The sequence below is a fragment of the Perognathus longimembris genome, chromosome 4 (assembly GCF_023159225.1).
Source record: "Perognathus longimembris pacificus isolate PPM17 chromosome 4, ASM2315922v1, whole genome shotgun sequence".
Classification (NCBI taxonomy): domain Eukaryota; kingdom Metazoa; phylum Chordata; class Mammalia; order Rodentia; family Heteromyidae; genus Perognathus; species Perognathus longimembris.
In genome coordinates this window covers 46,284,594-46,305,702 of record NC_063164.1, presented here as the reverse complement: position 1 = coordinate 46,305,702, position 21,109 = coordinate 46,284,594, and the positions used below count along the sequence as shown (strand labels likewise).

At 42.2% G+C, this 21,109-nt stretch overlaps 1 protein-coding gene across 1 annotated transcript in view; it reads right to left on the bottom strand.

Moving 5' to 3' along the window:
• The window catches only part of Ttn (titin), a 285,277-nt gene that overhangs the window by 34,301 nt on the left and 229,867 nt on the right, over positions 1-21,109 (bottom strand). The window contains 8 exon segments of the mRNA XM_048345167.1: positions 271-17,376; positions 17,486-17,788; positions 17,880-18,467; positions 18,562-18,858; positions 18,958-19,155; positions 19,585-19,689; positions 19,780-20,367; positions 20,742-21,029. Of these exon segments, the coding sequence (XP_048201124.1) occupies positions 271-17,376; positions 17,486-17,788; positions 17,880-18,467; positions 18,562-18,858; positions 18,958-19,155; positions 19,585-19,689; positions 19,780-20,367; positions 20,742-21,029 (19,473 nt within the window).

The window sequence follows — 21,109 nt, the reverse complement described above, 5'->3', positions numbered from 1 at the left end:
TGACTCTTCTTCCCTAGGCTTGCTTTGAACCTTGATCCTCAGATCTCAGCTACTTGAGTAACTAGGATTACAGGCATGAGCTTCCAGTGCCCAGCTACATTTCTTATATTTAATCAAGAAAAACATCTCTATCAGAAATTTCAGCTTGTGTTATAGTGTGAATATTTGGGGGTGTGAACAAGATGATAGATCATGAGAAACTAGAATGGTTCACATTATTCTAGCAAAATTAATATGGGTATGTTGATTTTCTTTGTTCTTAAAACGTACCTGTTATTTTGACTCCTTCCTTAGTTTCAGCTGGTAGGCCAACACCAAATTCATTTTCTCCAGAGACTCTGAAGTAATAAGTTGCTCCTTCTTGTAAGTTGGTAACTTTGTAGGAGAGGCGGTTACAGTTGTTGGTGACAGAGACCCATGCTTTCTTGCTGGCTTCACGTTTTTCTATGTGGTAATTCTTCACTTGTGCCCCACCATCATTTTCAGGGACATCCCAGGATAACACTGCAGTCTCTTTGGTTACTTCATGTACAGCAATATTGGCTGGAGGACCAGGGGAATCTAAAACTTTGACAACAAAGGTCAAAGAAGCAGCACTCAAAACATTTTGAATTGTTAATGTGTATTTCCCAGAGTCATTTCGGCTGGCATTTTCAATAGTAAGTGATGTACGGGAGTCTGTGGAATCGATATATGCCCTAGTGCGAAGGTCAGTGTCTGGCTTACTCCAGGACACATTGGGCACTGGTCTTCCTCGGAAAGGCACAGTCATGGTAAATGATGACCCAGCTTTGACAACCAAAGTCTTTCTTACTTCACTGTCAATATCAAATACAGGTTCTTCTTCTCTTTCTTTTGCTACTTGAGAGTCAGAGCTATCGCTGGGATCACTAGCACCAACCTTATTGACAGATCTTACTCTGAAGACATATTCAGCCCCTGTTGTTAATCCACTTGCTGTATATTCTGTCCCTCGTAAGCTCTGAATGGCAGTTTTCCACTCAGTTTCATCAGACTTTTTGTATTCTACAGTGTATCCAGTTATTGGGGCTCCACCATCAAACAAGGGCTTAACCCAGCTAATAGTTATGGATGTCTTGCCTGAGTCTACAATTTTGGGTTTTGATGGAGGAGATGGCAAGAATACTGGATCTTCAGCTCGAACTAAGGGAGAGGTGTCACTTGGAAGACTCAGGCCAGCAGCATTTTCTGCATAAACCCGATATTCATATTCACATCCTTCCCGAAGTCCTGTGGATTTTACTCTCAGATCATAGACTGGCTTTTTGTTTACACGTACCCATCGCAGACTGTTTTTCTCTCGCCTTTCAATTACATACCCAGAGATGTCACTGCCTCCATCAGTCTCTGGTCTGGACCAGCAAAGTGTCATGGAATCTTTGGTTACAGATGTAATTTCCAGAGATGTGGGAGGACTTGGAACTGTGAATGGATCTAGTGCCTTCACAGCCACACTCTCTAGGGCCTCACCAACACCATACTTATTCACACCAGTTACTCTAAAGATGTATTCATTGCCTTTTAGTAACTTCGTCACTTTACAGGATGTTGTCCTCAACTCTGCTTCACATATTGTCCATGCGAGGCGGCTTGTTTCTCGTTTTTCTACAATGTAATAGTCAATATCTGCACCACCATCTTCTTGGGGACGTCCCCAGGACAGCGAGCATTTCTCAGCAGTGAGGCCACTTATTTCAAGTGGTCCTGCTGGTGGGCCAGGCTTATCAAGTACTTTGCAATTAACTGCCATGGAACGAGTTCCTGCAACATTCTTCAGTGTTAGGACATACTGTCCAGTGTCTCGTCTTACACAGTCTTTAACTGTTAACAAGGTATTATAATCTGTTGAGATGATTTCTGTTCTTGCTCTTTCTTCAATTTCCACTCCATCCTTGGCCCAGGAAATTACTGGCAAAGGTCGCCCTGCAATGTCTGCATTTATCTTAAGGATTTCTCCAGCTTTGACAACAATGACATCTCGGAACTTGACATCCATCATAATTCTTGGGGCCTCAACATCATCTTTAACTGTAATAGGTCCAGTGGACTCAGATGGCTCACTAACTGAGTCAGCAGCATTTCTTGCAAAAACCCGGAATTCATAACGCTGATCTTCAGTCAGTTCAGTTACTTCGAAGTATGTCTCTTGTACATTAGTAAAATTACACTTCAACCACCGGCCATCCGGTAGTTCTCGACGTTCAACAATGTATCCTGTGATCTTTGCTCCACCATCATAATGTGGTTTAGACCACTTAAGTGACACTGATTTTCTTGTGATATTTGTCACTTCAGGTTGTCCTGGAGGATCGCATGGATCTCTTGCAGGGACTGGTTCACAAGCTTTACTGCATTTACCAATGCCAGCAATGTTCTCAGCATATACACGATACTCATACAGCAGTCCTTCATCAAGACCAGAGACTTTCATTTGAGTATCTGCAATGAGGACTTTATTTGCTTTAGACCAAAGAATGCTACTTCTTTCTTTATACTCAAGGTGATAGCCAATCACTTGACTTCCTCCATCATTGACTGGCACTTGCCAGCTTACAATCATGGTAGATTTTGTGGCATGTACAACTTTAGGAGTACCAGGAGGACCTGGAGGGCTGAACGGATAATCAGCAACAACAGCAGCGGATTCACTATAGGAGCTCTTTCCATACCTGTTTTCTGCACAAACACGGAACTGATATTCACTTCCTGTTATCAATCGGATTATTTTAATGGATGTCCTTGCAACTGCTTGTGAAACTGCCTGCCATGATGTAGATGTGGTTTCTCTCTTTTCAACAATGTAATTGCTAATTTGGCAGCCACCATCATATTCTGGAGGATTCCAAGAAATGGTTACAAAGTCACAACTAACCTCATCAATATGTATAGGTCCAGGAGGTCCTGGTCTGTCAAGGACAATTACTGTGATAGGAACTGTAATGGATCCAGCACTATTTGAAACACACAATTCATAAGTTCCAACATCTTCCCTTGAAGCTTCCTTAATAGACAGTGTTGTTACAGTCTTTGAAGAGGAAACATTGACTCTTGTGGTTTCTCTAAGTATCTGACCATCTTTTTTCCAGCTTATAGTAGCTTGAGGTCTTCCTTTGAATGGCACATCAATCTTGAGTTGGTCATTAGCTTTTACATTGAAAGTATGGTAAGGAAGTTCAACTGATGGTTTTATTTCAATGTCCTTTGCAATTACTGGCACACCAAGCTGTCTTGGATCACTTCTTCCTTTTTCATTAACTGCAGCTACCCTGAAGACATACTCTTCTCCTGCAGTTAGGCCGGACACAGTTGCTTCTAGAGTCTTAACTTGTGTGCAGGTGCTCCATTTTTCACTGCCTTTAGTCTGCATTTCAACCACATAACCAGTAATTTTGCTGCCACCATCGCTTTCTGGTTTCTCCCACTTAATTGTAGCTGTATTGCGGGTCACGTCGACAAGAGTAACTCTTCCAGGGGGATGTGGTGGTTCAGATACTTTAATGGGTTCAGTTGTTTCAGCTGGCAAACCAATACCATATTCATTGGAAGCCAAGACTCGGAAGTAGTAAGAACATCCTTCTTGAAGATTTTCAATTTTAAAAGTATTCTTAGTGCAATTGTTAGTAATAGTAGCATAGGCTTTTCTTGTAGTTTCTCGCTTCTCAACAATGTAATTTTTAATCTTAGCTCCTCCATCAATAAGAGGTGGTTCCCAGGCCAGTGTCACAGAATCTTTCTTTACTTCTCTTACAGTCAGATTTATAGGGGCACTTGGTGAGTCAAGAACTCTGACATTAACAAAAGCTGTTTTGGAGCCACTGTTGTTCTCTAATGTCAGATTATACCGACCACTGTCAAATCTCGTAACATTATCAATCACTAACATAGTATAAGAGCTGGTTACCTCAATCTGAGCCCTCTCTGTGAGAATGCCTTCAGCTTTTTCCCATTTGACTTCAGGTTCTGGTCGACCTTTGATTGTGACAAATAAGCGTAAAGTGGCACTTGCACGCAGAATGACCACCTTTCTGAGATCAGCATCAAGTTCTATTTCTGGTGGTTCTGTTCTCTCTTGAGCAACAACTGAGCCAGGTATGGTTGCAGGCTCTCCCACACCTTCAGAATTGAAGGCACAGATGCGGAAGTTATATTCAGTATTTTCTTTAAGTTTGGTCACTGTGAACTGCTTTCCTTGTAATCCTGATGGTGGAGTACAAGTTGTCCATTCATCAGCAGCAGCTTCTTTGACCTCAATAACATAGCCTTTCACAGGTGCACCACCGTCATAAATTGGCTTGTTCCAGGCCAAGGAGACAGAAGATCTGGATGTGTCTGTCACTTTTGGGTTGCTTGGTGGACCTGGTGGATATAAGGCATCACAGGCACGGTAGAAAACAGATGGCTCACTAGGTTCACCAACACCAGCTGCATTTTCGGCAGCAACTCTGAATTCATAGGAATGACCTTCGGTAAGGCCAGTTACCCTGAACCGGAGATCTGTTAGTGTTTTCTTGTTGCATTTGGTCCACCTAATGCCTTCCTTATCTCGTTTTTCAAGAATATATCCCTCAATTGCAGCACCTCCATCATCTACTGGGCGTGCCCATGTAACAACCATTGAATCTTTGGTGATTGCTGAGACTTCAGGTGTTGAAGGAGGCCCTGGTAGCTTATAAGGATTACAGGCTATAACAGGCTCAGATTCTAGAGGTTCTCCAATTCCATATTTATTCACAGCCATGACACGGAAAATGTACTCATTGCCAGGAAGAAGTTTAGTGACTTTGTAGTTGAGGGCCTGTACCTCAGTTGAAACCTGGGTCCAGGAGAGTCTGCTGGTCTCTCTCTTTTCAATGATGTAATGTGAAATATTAGCACCACCATCTTGCAAAGGTGGACTCCATGCCAGGTAACACTTTTCTGCAGTAACTCCAGAAACTTTCAGAGGTCCTTCAGGAGGTCCTGGCCTATCAAGCACCTTGACAGTGATTGGTATAGATTTTGTACCACCAACATTGCTGAGTTTTAGAACATACTGCCCTCCATCAGTCCGTATACAATCTTTGACAACCAGTGTTGTTTTCTGAAGAGTAGATTTAATTTCCATTCTAGCAGTTGTTTCTTCTAGTTCTCTTCCATCTTTTAACCAAATGACATCAGGTATAGGTTTGCCACGGACATCAGCTTCAAGAACAAAAGTCTCTCCTGCATGAACAACAATGACATCTCTATATTTTGGATCCAGTGAGGCATTTGGTGCATCAATTTCATCTCTGGCAGTAATGGCACCACTACTTTCAGATGGTTCACTAAAGTTGCCAGCTGCGTTTCTTGCAATCACTCTGAATTCATATCTTTGGTCTTCTACAAGTCCACTCACTGTAAATTCAGTTTCTAATACATTGGTAAAACTAGCTTTCATCCAGCGTCCATCAGGTAGATCTTTCTTTTCTACAATATAACCTGTTATTTTGCTACCACCATCATAGGCAGGTTTCTTCCATTTCAGCGTGACGTTGTTTCTTGTTATAACAATGGCTTCAGGACGACCAGGTGGATCACATGGATCACGAGCAACAAAGCACTCGGACACTTTACTTGGTTTGCCAATGCCAACAATGTTTTCAGCAGAAACTTTGAACTCATATTCAAGGCCCTCATCAAGCCCAGTTGTTTTGAATTTGGTGTCTTGAATAGGAGTCTTATTTAACTTGAGCCATAAAATACTGTTCTTTTCCTTCTGTTCAAGATGGTAGCCAATAACTTTGCTGCCTCCATCATTAACTGGTTCATGCCACTGAACAAGCATTTGATCTTTTGAGACCGATGTCACAAAAGGAGTTCCAGGTGGGCCAGGCTCTTTAAATGGATATTGCACAATCACTGGTTTAGAATCCAAGGAGGTACTTTTTCCATACCTGTTTTCAGCAAAAATTCTAAACTGATACTCAGTGCCTGTTTTCAGTTTGGTTACTTTAATTGTTGTTCTTGCAACTGTTGCTGATACCATGTGCCAAGTGGTGGTGGTGGTATCTCGTTTCTCTACAATGTAGTTGCTTATTTGGCAGCCACCAGTGTAGGCTGGAGGTTCCCAAGATATGACCACGTAGTCTGCACTAACTTCGTCAAACTTCACTGGTCCAATGGGAGGTCCAGGCTTTTCTAAAACAATAATGCTGAGATTTTCTGTTGCTGTACCTGCGCTGTTGGTTGCAGTTATGGTGTATTTTCCAAAATCATCTTTGCTACTTTCTTTAATATGCAAAACAGTTGAAGTAGCCGTTTCTTCAACATTTACTCTTGTTGTCTGTTTAAGAGGCTCACCATCTTTGACCCAGGAAATTTTAGGTCTTGGTCGGCCTATAACAGGAATGTCTATTTTAAGATCCTCTCCAGCTTGGACACTGTATGTGTTAAATGGTAACTTAAAACTAGGCTGTATAGTCAAGTCCTTGGCTATGACTGGAACACCAAGCACTCTTGGATCACTTTTTCCTTTTTCATTGTAAGCTTTGACACGGAACTGATACTCATTTCCAGAGCTCAAACCAGTAATAACTGCATTACAGACCTTGGATTCAGCCACAACACTCCATTTTTCTGTTCCTTTGGGCTGCATTTCAACAACATACCCCAGGATTCTGCTACCACCATCATGTTCAGGTTTCTCCCACATAAGGGATGCACTGGTTTGGGACACATCTGTGAGTGTAACTTTTCCGGGAGGGGAAGGAGGTTCAGCAGCTTTCACAGCATCTGCAGTTTCCACAGGGACACCAACTCCAAATTCATTCTCTGCCATGACTCTAAAGTAATAGATGGCTCCTTCTGTAAGGTTTTCAACTTTGAAGCTTGTTTTGCTACATTTGCTGCTCACATTAGCATATGCTTTTCTGGTTGACTCACGTTTGTCAATAACATAGTTCTTAACCTTTGCACCTCCATCAATGATAGGTGGTTCCCATACCAGAAGGACAGAATCTTTTCTCACTTCCTTGACTGCCAAATTCTGAGGTGGTCCTGGGGTATCAAGGACTTTCACAGTCACAAAAGCAGACTTAGATCCACTGCTGTTTTCTAGCTTGAGAATGTATTTCCCAGCATCATTTCGGTCACAATTATCTATTGATAGTTGGGTAAAGTTTACTCCCTTTTCAATCTGAACCTTATCTGTGAATTCACCTTCTTCTCGAGACCAAGTAATCTCAGGTATAGGACGACCTTTGAATGGAATATGAATTCTAGCAGATCCACCAGCTCTAACTATGATTCCTTTCCTTAACTCAGAATCAAGGTCAAGTTCAGGAGCTTCCAGTTTGTCTTCTGGTTTCACAGTACCAGGAATGGATGCAGCCTCACCTAAACCAACTTTGTTGAGGGCACAGACTCGTATTTTATATTCTTGATGTTCAATGAGCTTTGCGATTTCAAATCGAGTGACTTTCAGGCCTGTCTGTGGAGTAACTATTTGCCATTCTTCTTCATCTGCTTTACAAATTTCCACAGTGTATCCTAAGATATCACTGCCACCATCGTAGATGGGCTTACCCCAGGCAAGTGTAATTGAATTTTTAGTGGTGTCTACAATGTGTGCATTGGTGGGTGGGCCAGGTTTGAAGACAGGATCACAAGCCTTATAATAAAGTGTAGCTGGACTGGGTTCTCCGACTCCAGCAGCATTTTCAGCAGAGACTCGGAATTCATACTCGTGGTCTTCTGTTAACCCTGTTACTCTCAGTCGCAAATCTGTAATGCGGCGTTTATTACATTTTATCCACCGGATGCCACTTCTATCTCTTTTCTCCACGATATAACCAATAATCTCACTTCCACCATCACTATCTGGACGGTTCCAACAGACGGTCATGGAGTCCTTGGCAATGTTTGTGACTTCTAAGCTTTTTGGTGGTCCAGGAAGCACAAATGGATTTTTCATTAGTACTGGTGCTGATTCCAAAGGCTCTCCAACACCATATTTGTTGACAGCCATTATTCGGAAAATATATTCATTCCCTTCTAAGAGTTTGGTAACTTTCAGTGAATTAGTGACCACTTCTGAAGCAACAACAGTCCATGCAAGTCGACTTGTTTCTCGCTTCTCAACAACATAGTGAGAAATGTCACTGCCACCATCTTGAAGTGGTGGGGACCATGTTAAAGTACATTTCTCAGAAGTGACTCCAGTAACCTGAACTGGCCCTTCTGGAGGTCCTGGTCTATCCAGTACTTTTACATTTACTGGGAATGACTTAGAACCCGCAACATTGGAGGCTCTTAATATATACTGTCCACCATCAATTCTGATGGCATCCTTTACAATAAGTAAAGCCTTAAAATCTGTGTTCTTTATTTCACATCTGGCAGACTCTTCAATTTCCTTGTCTCCTCTTAACCACTCAATGGTAGGTAGGGGCTTCCCTTGGACATCAGCCTCAAGCCTGAATGTTTCTCCAGCATTTACCACTATTGTGTCTCTGAATTTTGGATCCATTGAAATTCTTGGGAGTTCTACCTCATCCTTGGCAGTTATTGGTCCAGTACTGTCAGAGGGCTTACTTATTGCACCAGCTGCATTTTTGGCAATGACTCTGAATTCATATCTTTGATCTTCAGTAAGACCTGACACAGTAAACTGAGTTTCAATGACATTTGTGAAGCTGGCTTTCATCCAGCGACCCTCAGGTAAGTCACGTTTCTCCACGATGTAGCCTGTAATCATACTTCCACCATCATACACAGGTTTGGTCCATTGTAAGGTGATTTCATTTCTTTTAACTATTATTGCTTCTGGGGTTCCTGGTGGGTCACAGGGATCTCTGGCCACATAGCATTCAGAATTTTTGCTTGCTTTACCCACACCAACAATGTTTTCAGCATAAACTCTGAATTCATATTCAATGCCTTCTTCAAGATTCAGTGCTTTAAACTGGGTGTCATGAATAATGGTTTTATTAACTTTTGTCCACAAAATGCTATTTCTTTCCTTTCTCTCAAGGTGGTAACCTATGACTGGGCTTCCACCATTATTGATTGGTTCATGCCATTGTATGACCATTGAGTCTTTGGAAATGGCTGTGGCAAATGGTGTTCCTGGAGGGCCTGGCTCTTTGAAGGGATATTGAGCTATGATTGGTTCGGACTCCAAAGCAAAGCTTTGCCCATATCTGTTTTCAGCAAATATTCTGAATTGGTATTCTGTACCAGTTTTCAATTTGGTTACTTTGAGTGTAGTTCTAGCAACAGTAGCAGAAACAACATCCCATACTGTGGTGGTTGTATCTCTTTTCTGAACAACGTAGTTGGTGATCTGGCAGCCCCCAGTATATAATGGAGGATTCCAGGATAATGTAATACTCTCAGCACTGACTTCATCAAATTTAACAGGTCCCCTTGGAGGATCAGGTTTATCTAGAGTTATAATTTCAATAGATGCTGTTTTCTGACCAACAACATTGGCAACTGTGATTCCATAATGTCCACCATCATCCTTATGAGCTTCTTTAATGCTGAGTGTAGTGAGGTCAAGTGAATCAGTAACATTGATTCTTGTGGTCTGCTTCAGTGGAAGACCATCCTTCGTCCAGGTAATTGTTGGCTTAGGTCGTCCAGAAACTGGTACTTCGATTTTCAAATCTTGGCCAACCTGTGTGCTGTAACTGCTGAATGCAGGCCTTACATCTGGCTCAATGACCAGATCTTTGGCAATGATGGGAACTGCAAGAGACCTGGGGTCACTTCTCCCCTTTTCATTTACAGCAACAACTCGGAAAAGATATTCTTCTCCCTGAGTTAGGTTGGTAATTACTGCTTCAAGGGACTTTACTCGAGCACACTCTGACCATTTCTCTGTGTTTTTAGCCTGCATTTCCACAATATACTGAATGATTTTACTTCCACCATCATGTTCAGGCTTTGTCCAACTGAGAGAGACACTGTTTCTGGTGACATCATCCACAGTTATTTTTCCTGGAGGCTGTGGGACTTCTGCAACCTTAATTGGATCTGCAGTGCGGGCAGGAAGGCCAATACCGTACTCGTTCTCAGCTGTGACTCTAAAGTAATAACTGCAGCCTTCTTGGAGTTGATCAATTTTCCAAGAATTCTTATGGCAATTTGTAACAACAGCAGCATATGATTTTCTTGTGGCTTCACGTTTTTCAACGATGTAGTTTTTGATTTTGGATCCTCCATCCAGCAAAGGTGGTTCCCATGTGATAGATACTGAGTCTTTGGTGATTTCGGTGACTTTCAGATTAACAGGTGGGCTTGGTGTGTCCAAGACTCTCACAGTAACAAAGGCAGACTTTTGTCCACTGCTGTTTTCTAATGTGAGAGTATATTTTCCACTATCATACCGATTGACATTGTCCAGAACAAGAGACGTGAAGCTGCTGGTGACATCAATTATGGCTGCATCACGGATATCACCATCCACCTTTCCCCATTTCACTTCTGGTGTAGGGCGACCTTTTATGGGAACAAATAACCGTAAGGAGCCACCTGCTCTTATGTTTATAATTTTCCTTAGTTCTAGGTCAAGATCTATGTCTGGTGCTTCCAATTTTTCTTCAACAATTATAGGTCCAGGGACATCTGCATGTTCACCAACTCCAGCTTTATTAATAGCACAGATACGGAAGTTGTATTCATGCTTTTCAAGTAACTTCTCTATTTCTATATTTGTTTTATTGATTCCAGTTGGTGGAGTACACATCGTCCACTCGCCAACACTCACATCACATTTTTCAACAGTGTATCCTTGTATTTCACAGCCACCATCATATATTGGTTTGCTCCAAGAAAGAAAAACTGAAGATCTGGTAATATCCATGACTTTGGGGTTGTTTGGAGGTCCTGGTTTATAAATAGGATCACAAGCTTTTTGGTAAACAGAAGGAGGGCTGGGTTCACTAAGACCAGCGGCATTCTCAGCTGATACTCGGAATTCATAATCATGATTTTCGATGAGTCCAGTTACTCTTAAGCGCAGTTCTCCAATCAGACGCTTGTGGCATCTTGTCCATCGAATGCCCTCTTTATCCCGCTTTTCAAGAACATAGCCAAGAATTTCACTGCCACCATCTGATGCTGGCCTTTCCCATACAACAATCATTGAATCTTTGGTCACTGTTGTGACTTCTGGAGCTCTTGGTGCATCTGGTACTACGAATGGATTCTTGGCAACTAATGGTTCAGATTCAAGAGGTTCACCAATGCCATATTTGTTTACAGCCATTATACGGAAAATATATTCATTGCCTTCCAGAAGCTTAGTAACTTTGCAGCTGAGAGTTTGCACGTTAGCATCAACCACAGTCCAAACAAGTCGGCTGGTTTCTCGCCTTTCCACAATATAATTTATGATATCACTCCCACCGTCTTGAAGTGGAGGTTTCCAGGCCAGTGTGCATTTTTCTGCTGTAACTCCTGATATTACAATGGGTCCTTCAGGTGGCCCTGGTCTATCAAGAACTTTAACAGTCACAGTAACTGATCTCTCTCCTGCAACATTTTTGGCCTTCAGGATGTAATTGCCACTATCAACACGTATTGCATCCTTTACACTGAGACTGGTGGCAAAGTCAGTGCTCTTAATTTCTAACCTTGCTGTGCTTGACAGATCCTGATCACCTTTTATCCACTGAGTGGTTGGTATTGGTTTGCCATATATGTCAGCATCAATCTTGAATGACTCACCAGCATGAACTACAATCGTGTCTTTGTACTTGGGGTCCATACTTATTCTTGGTGGATCTACCTCATCTCTTGCTGTTATTGCTCCTGTGCTTTCAGAAGGCTCACTAAACACTCCTGCAGCATTTCGAGCTATGACCCGGAATTCATATCTGTGATCTTCAACTAGGCCAGTTACTTCAAATTGGGTGTCAATGATATTTGTAAAACTGGCTTTCATCCAGCGGCCATCAGGTAGTTCTTTCTTCTCAACAACATAACCAGTGATCTTGCTGCCACCATCATAAGTAGGCTTTTTCCACTGAAGAGTCACAGAATTCCTTGTGACAATGATTGCCTCTGGTCGTCCTGGTGGATCACATGGGTCACGAGCTATGTAGCATTCTGATGGTTTGCTTGGCTTGCCAATGCCCACAATGTTCTCTGCAGAGACCCTAAACTCATATTCAATGCCTTCTTCCAGACCAGTTGTCTTAAATTTGGTTTGAGGAATAGGTGTCTTATTTAACTTGATCCAGAGGATGCTATTTCTTTCCTTGCGTTCTAGATGGTAGCCAATGACTTTGCTTCCTCCATCACTGACTGGCTCATGCCATTGTACCTCCATGCTGTCCTTGGAGGAGAGTGTAACGAATGGTGTGCCAGGTGGACCAGGAACTTTGAATGGGTACTGGGCAATAATGGGCTCTGAGTTGAGATAAGTACTTTTCCCATATCGGTTTTCAGCAGCAATTCTAAACTGATATTCACACCCAGTCTTTAATCGGCAGGCCTTTATGGTTGTTCTTGCAACTGTAGCTGACACAATTTGCCAGGTAGTTGTAGATGTGTCTCTTTTCTCAACAATATAATTATTGATAGAACTTCCACCATCATACTTTGGTGGTTGCCAGGACAGAGTGATACTATCAGCTGTCACTTCATCTATTTTAACTGGTCCAGTTGGAGGCCCTGGTTTGTCAAGAACAATAACATTGAGCGTTTCAGTGGCTTCACCAGCTGAGTTAGTCAGCTTAACTATATAATGCCCAACATCTTCTCGGGAGGCTTCCTTTATTGTCAGAAGTGAATTATTTTCTGTGCTTTCTGCATTCACTCTAGTTGTCTGCTTCAGGGGTATATCATCTTTATGCCAGGTTACAGCAGGGGGAGGGCGTCCAATGAAGGGCACATCAATCTTAAGGTCTTCACCAGCCAGTACAGTGAAAGTATTGAAGAGGAGTTTGAAGGCTGGTGGAATGACGAGATCTTTGGCAATCACTGGCACGCTCAGTTGCCTAGGATCACTGACACCCTTTTCATTCTGTGCTGAAACGCGGAAGGAGTATTCTTCACCCTGAATCAATCCAGTTATTGTGGCTTCAGTGACTTTGACAGTGGCACATGTGGCCCATTTGTCACTACCTTTGCTCTGCATTTCTACAATGTAGCCTAGAATTCGGCTGCCTCCATCATGCTCTGGTTTCTCCCAAGAGAGAGACACACTGTTTCTTGTGACATCCACCAAAGTTATTTTTCCTGGAGGAAGAGGTCGTTCTGATGCTTTTACAGACTCTGTAGTTTCAGCAGGCAGGCCTACACCATATTCATTTTCAGCAAGAACCCTGAAATAGTAACTGCAGCCTTCTTGAAGCTGCTCTACCTTCCAGGAAGTCTTGTGGCAGTTTGTTGCAACAGTCGAATATGCTTTTCTTGTTGATTCCCGTTTTTCAACAATATAGTTCTTTATTTTTGAGCCTCCATCAAGGAGAGGAGGCTCCCATGTCAATGTGACAGATGTCTTTGTGACCTCCTTTATCTTCAGGTCCTGTGGAGGGCCTGGTGTATCCAGCACTCTAACATTGACGAATGCAGACTTACTACCTGAGCTGTTTTCTACGGTTAGTATGTACTTGCCACTGTCAAACCTGTTGACATTTCCAACAATAAGTAGGGTGTAAGAGCTTGTGGATTCAATGCTGGCTTTATCTAAAGATTCTCCGTGTTCTCGGGCCCATTTCACCTCAGGTGCAGGTCTTCCTTTGATTGGAACAAAAAGCCTCAGGGTGCAACAGGCTCTTATAGTTACGACTTTGCGCAAGTCCGCATCCAGTTCAATCTCTGGAGGAAGCATTCTTTCTTCAGCTTTTGGAGTCCCAGGAACAAGGGCAGGTTCCCCAAGTCCCTCAGAATTCATGGCATAGATGCGGATTTTATATTCCTGGTTCTCTATGAGACCAGTGATAGTATAGGAAGTTGCCTTAAGCCCAGCCGGTGGGGTGACAATCTGCCATTCATCTTCTTCTGGCAGTGCAATCTCAACCATATATCCAGTGATTTCTGAACCACCATCATAGATTGGTTTGTTCCATGCAATTGAAATGGATGATCTACTTGTATCAAGAACCCGTGGGTTACCTGGTGGGCCGGGTTTAAACACAGTGTCAGCAGCTTTATAAAATGGACTGGTTGAACTTGGTGCACTAATCCCTGCAGCATTTTCAGCCATGATCCGGAACTCATATTCATGTCCTTCTGTTAGTCCAGATACTTTATACCTTAAATCAGTTAGAGTCTTTTTGTTGCATTTCACCCAGCGTTGGCCAGCTTTATCACGCCGTTCCACGATGTAATTTGTGATTTCACTTCCACCATCAGAGTCAGGGTGTCCCCAGCAGACAACCATGGAATCTTTAGTAATAGTTGTAACTTCTGGGTTTTTGGGTGGATCAGGGGGTCCGTAAGGATCTACTGCAAGCACAGGCTCTGATTCTAGTGGCTCCCCAACTCCATATTTATTTACAGCCATGACCCGGAATATGTATTCATTGCCTTTCAAAAGTTTGGTGACCTTTAGTTTTGTTACCTGGACTTCGGAGGCGACGTTTGTCCATGCTAACCTGCTAGTTTCACGTTTCTGTATTATGTAATGATCAATTTTGGCACCTCCATCATCCAGTGGAGGCAACCATGACAAGACACACTTTTCTGCTGTTACATCAGACACTGCTAATGGTCCTTCAGGTGGCCCAGGTCTGTCGAGAACTTTGACATTGAAGATGTGTTTGGCAAAACCACCAGGATTGGTTGCTGTAAGGATATAGCCACCACTATCTTTTCTTGATGAATCCTTATTTATCAGATTAGTGGAGAAATCTGCAATTTTTATTTCTAATTTTCCTGTGCCTTCAAGGTCCTTTCCATCTTTGGTCCATTCCATTGTTGGAGGTGGGCGACCTGAAACATCTGCTTCCAGCTTGAATGTTTCCCCTGCTTTTAATATAATTATGTCCTTAAATTTAACATCTACCATTATCCTTGGTGCTTCAAGATCATCCCTGCATGTGATGGCATCTGATGGCTCAGATGGTGGACTAATAGCACCGGCTGCATTTTTGGCAATCACACGGAATTCATAGGCAGCATCTTCTGTTAGGCCACTGACTGTAAATTCATTCTCCAAAATGTTGCTGAAGTTAGCCTTCAACCACCGTCCGTTAGGAAGGTCTCTCTTTTCGACTACATAACTAGTAATTTTAAAGCCTCCAGTATATTCAGGCTTAGCCCATTTAAGTGCCACTGTGTGTCTAGTGATATTTAGAGGTACTGGTTTCCCAGGTGGGTCAATGGGATCCAAGGCAAACATTGGTTCTGATGGTTTGCTTGGCTTGCTTTTGCCTGCCATATTTTCTGCAATTACTCGGAATTCATAAGCAATGCCATCTGTAAGTCCAGTTGATTTGAAAATGTTGCCTGGTACTAATGCTTTGCTCACAGTCTGCCAGAGAATACCATTTCGTTCTTTTCTTTCAATGTGATATCCTAAAATGGGGCTTCCACCATCAGAAAGTGGCTCATTCCAGCAAATTGTCATCGAGTCCTTGCTGACTGCAGTTACCTGAGGGGTACCAGGAGGCCCAGGAACCTTAAATGGATAGTTGGCAACTACAGATGCTGATGTGATGCCTGGTCCAACTCCATATCTATTTTGAGCTTTTACACGGAATTGATACTCCACTCCAGTAGTAAGACGGGTGGCTTTATAGGTAGTGCGGATCACAGTGGTTGCTAACTCCACCCATGTAGTGCTATCAGTCTGACGCATTTCTACTACATAGTTGCTTATTGGTACACCTCCATCATTCTCAGGTGGGTCCCAGGAGAAGGTCACAAAGTCAGAAGAAATTTCATCAAACTTGACTGGTCCAGTTGGTGGACCTGGGATATCATGGACTTGAATGGTAATGACATCACCGACCTCCCCAACAGTGTTTCTTGCAGTTAGTGGATAGGGACCGCTATCACTTCGGACACACTCATTGATATTCAAGATGGTTGAAGTTGCTGTGTTTTCAAAGTTGACTCTCTGTGTCTGTTTGAGGACTTGGTCTCCTTTCTTCCAGGTAACTGTGGGTTTTGGTCGACCGAGCACTGGAATTTCAACCTTGATGTTGTCACCAGCTCTGGCAATGACCAATTTCTGATAGATGCCACGGAGATCCAACTCTGGAAGCATTGTCTGCTCCTTGACAATGACAGGTCTGCTTTCTCTAGGGGCACTTCTCCCTGCACTGTTGACTGCCATCACTTGGAAGGTATATTCCTCCCCTTCAGTTAGATTCTTCACAACACATTCTAAACCTTTCACAGTTGTGATATGGGTCCACTGATCAGAGCCTTTTCTTTGGGCTTCAATCACATAGCCAGTGATCTTACTGCCACCATCGTGTCTAGGTTTGGGCCATGCCAAGCTGACTGTGTTCTTAGTTATATCCATAATGTTAAGGCTGTCCGGGGGTGATGGTGCTTCAGAGGCTTTTACAGGTTCTGTGGTTTCTGTGGGCTCACCAATTCCATATTCATTTTCTGCCATCACTCTGAAGAAGTATTCACAGCCTTCAGACAACCCAGTAACTTTATATGTGCACTTATGACACTTAGTGGTGACTGTGGAATAAGATTTCCTTGTTGCTTCACGTTTCTCCACAATATAGTTTGTAATTCGTGAGCCCCCATCTATTAGAGGGAGGTCCCAGTGCAAGGTGACACTGTCCTTTGTGATATCTGTAGGCCTCAGGTTAAGGACAGGACCTGGTGTATCCAAGACTCTGACATTAACAAAGCCACTTTTCTTCCCAGCAGGGTTTTCAATGGTCATCACAAATTTGCCAGTGTCATATCTGTTACATTCTGGAATAATCAAAAGAGTAAATGACTCTGTATTCTCAATGTTGGCTCGGTGTTTCAGGTTGATATTGTCTTTGGTCCATGTCACTTCTGGAGCAGGACGACCTTTAATTGGCACAAAAATTCGAATACTGAGTCCTGCTCTAACCACAAGTGTTCTCCGTAGCTCAGCATCTAGTTCAAAATCAGGAGCCATTTCCCGATCTACAATTTCCACATTTGGAATCACAGCTGGCTCCCCAACACCTGCATCATTGATGGCACTAATTCTAAAGTTGTACTTTTCTTTAGTTTGAAGATCTGGGACAACAAATTGGGTGATTCTGAGGGCAGTTCCTGTTGTATCTTTTATCCAGGCATCGTCTCCTACTTTTTGATGCTCTACCACATAGCCAGTGATTTCAAGTCCACCATCATAGTGAGGCTTGCCCCATGCTAAAGAAGCAGATTTCTTGGTAGTATCAGTGACATGTGCATTTGAAGGTGGGCCTGGAGGATCTGAAAAAGAAAAAAGATAAGAAGTATATGTTAAGAGTTTGGCTTTGGATAATCTATATCTAATAATAGATCTCTCAAAGAAGTAGTGTTGAAAAAGGTAAATACTAACATGCTACATCTTTCATTAGAACAGGATTGGAGGCATCACTGGGTGGACCAATTCCTGCTCTGTTTTCTGCACTGACACGGAATTCATAGGTGTTTCCTTCTTGTAGGCCTGTTACTTTGCATCTGAGATCAGAAACAGGTGTCTTTGTTGCTCTCACCCATCGCAAGCCTTTCTTTTCTCTTCTTTCTACATGGTATCCTGTGATCTCACTGCCACCATCATCAGTAGGTCTTTTCCAGCTGACAGTGGCAGTGTTTTTCGTGACATTTGATATCTCTGGTTTTCCAGGAGGACCAGGAGGGCCTACAAATAAAACAGATTTGTGAGAAATCCATGATTTCCTGAACTCTGTTGTAAATGTTTACATGTCATTTCCCTCACATGTGCTACATACCAAATCTGTCCACCATTTTGACAGGTTCAGACTGCACAGGTTCTCCTTTGCCATAGTGGTTCACAGCTGAAACTCGGAAGAGGTACTCATTTCCTTGGATAAGTTTGGTTACCACATGTCTGCAAGACTGAATATCTTCAGAAACCACTGTCCACAAAAGTCGGCTGGTTTCTCTCTTTTCAAGAACGTAAGATTTAATTGGTGATCCACCATCTTCCAAGGGAGGTGTCCATGTAAGCGTTGCTTTTTCAGCAGAAACATTACTGATTTCAATAGGACCTGGGGGTCCAGGCACATCCAGGACTGTTACCTTCACATGTTCCTCCTTTGTACCGAAAGGATTGGTAGCAGTGATGGTGTATTCACCAGCATCTTTTCTGGAGGAATACTTGATTGTAAGCATAGAACTTGTTGGGGTGGAAGTTATCTGAGCAATATCTGATGGTCTAATATCTTTTCCTTCCCTGGACCAACTTGACTTTGGAAGTGGTTTGCCAAGAATGCTAATGGCACTTAAAACAATGGTGTCCCCTGCTTTAACTGTTAGGCCATCTTTTATCGTGGGATCAAGGACAATGGTTGGTGCCTCTGCAAAGGGGAAAAAAAACCTCATTTTAATCAGAAAAGCAAGAAAGGCAAACTTGCTATATTTTAATTAAGTAAAATAGTATAATTGACCTACCATACTCATCTTTGCAAATAATGGTTCCTGTACTTTCTGATGGAGCGCTGATGGCACCTGCTGTATTTTTGGCTCTAATTCTGAATTCGTATTTTCCACCCTCAACAAGGTCAGTTACAGTAAAAGCACAGTCTGGAACATTAACATGGTTGGCTTTCATCCAAGACTTAGAAGGTAGATCCCGCTTCTCTACTATATATCCAGTTAGCTTATGACCACCATCATATTTGGGTTCAGTCCATATGAGAGTCACTGAATTCCTTGTTACACTAATAACTTCAGGTTTTCCAGGAGGATCTGAAACAAACAAACAAACAATCAAAATCACTCAGAGTAGTACCAATGTTTGCTTCCTGTAGCAAATACCTCTCAGCGTTTCTTAGTAAAAGGACTTACCAATTGGATCAAGTGCCACAACTGGCTCTGATGGCAGGCTTGGCTTACCCACTCCTGCTAAATTGATGGCCATAACTCGAAATTCATATTCAAGACCTTCAGTTAATCCTGTCACTTTAAAGTCTTTCATCCTTATAGGAGTCTTGTTAGCTCTCTTCCACAAAAGGCTGTTTCTTTCCTTGAACTCAATATGATACCCTGAAAATGATGCATGAGTGTATCAGCTCAAATAGAAAATATAAATGTAGGCTTATTTTAAATGTAGGCTTATTTCATATTTCCCCCAACTTCTTTATATATGGACATACTGAACATATAACCATTATATATATATATATATGAACATATATATATATATATAAAATGACCAGGCATAGTGTCATTTTTTATTTGTAATATACATAATTTTAATCCCTTTTCATTAGAAAAAAGAGATACTCTCATTATGAAAGACTTCGTTGACTGTTACATAGAAAAGTTTCCAATGAAATTAAACATTAGCCCTGTATATTGAAAAAATACAACATTGAATATGAAGATATGGGAGAAGATATTCATCTTTTTTTCAGGGAAATATTTAGATGGAATATTGATATGAAAGCTGTTGTATAAGAGTAAACTGAATACCTGTAATTGGAGAACCACCAGTTTTTCTGGGGTCAGTCCATGTTAGAGATACTGAATCATGTCTGACATCCACGATAGTGGGAGGTGGGGGAGCATCAGGCACATCTAGAAAGAAGTAGATAAAGCAAGATTCATAGTAAGGTAACATCACAAAATCATGTTTTGCTTTATGCCTTTTGACTTTGAGACACTTACCAAATGGGTGTTTAGCAACGATTGGCTCTGATTTCAGGCCTTCTCCTACACCGTATTTATTTTCAGCACTGACTCTAAAGGTGTATTCCATACCCTCATGAAGTCTGGTTACTCTAAATGTGGTTTTCTGGACAGCTGAGGCACATGTCACCCACTTGTTGTTTACAGAATCTCTCTTCTCTAGTACATAGTTGGTGATTTCAGAACCTCCATCATCCTTTGGAGGTCCCCACTTTAAGGTCATGGCTTCTGCTGTGACTTCATCAAATTTGATTGGTCCAGTGGGAATGCCAGGCTTGCCAACAACTTTTATGGAAAGAGTTCCTTCCTTAGTGCCAGCAACATTCTTCAGTGTGATTGTGTATTTCCCAGCATCAGATTTTTGGCAATCATAAACTACAAGTGTTGTGTTAACTGGAGATGACTCCACACTAACTCGTGTGTCAGTTGCTAGAGGATCCTCTCCTTTCTTCCAGGATACTGATGGTGCCGGCTTGCCTTTTATGGGGATCTTAAGACGGAAGTTGCTGTTTTCTTTAGCCAAGTAGCACAAGTCAGGTAAATCCTTTAAGTCAAGATCGGGTGCCACTGTGAAACAGTAGAGATGAGTTAACTCAGATCATAATCATTTTAAAGGGTTTCTTTTAGACACAGGGTAAAAAAAAAGACAAACAACTACAAAAGCAATACTTGCAAAACTGTTTGGTGTAAATGAACTGAACAACTCATGGGAGGGGGAAGGGAAAGGGGGAGGGGGGAGGGGGGAATGAGGGACGAGGTAACAAACAGTACAAGAAATGTATCCAATGCCTAATGTATGAAACTGTAACCTCTCTGTAATTCAGTTTGATAAAAAAAAATAAAAAAATAAAGGGTTTCTTTTTCTTGGTGAACCAGTAAAGGCAAGCATGCATTTCTGATGACAATAAGTAGAGAACAAAGATGTATGTGGTGAGGCTTACCAACATCATCCTTTGCCAGAACAGTGACTTCGCTTGGAGTTCCTTCTCCATTCTCATTCTCAGCACTCACTCTGAAGGTGTATTCCTTCCCTTCAGTCAGATCTTTTGTTGAGTACTGCAGGCTTAATGATTTCATAACTCGCTGCCACTTATTTTCTTCTGTCAGAAAATCGACTACATATCCAGTAATTCGACTTCCACCATCACTGCGAGGCTTCTTCCAGCCAATGGTACAAGATGATTTAGTTACAGACAATGCTTTCAGGTCCACAACTGGTCCTGGGGTTTCTAAAGCAAAGAAGAAGTGATAAGTCCAAGTCCCAGGTGACTATGGTAGGGGTGTCCCTTCACATGATGGGGTGGTAGGT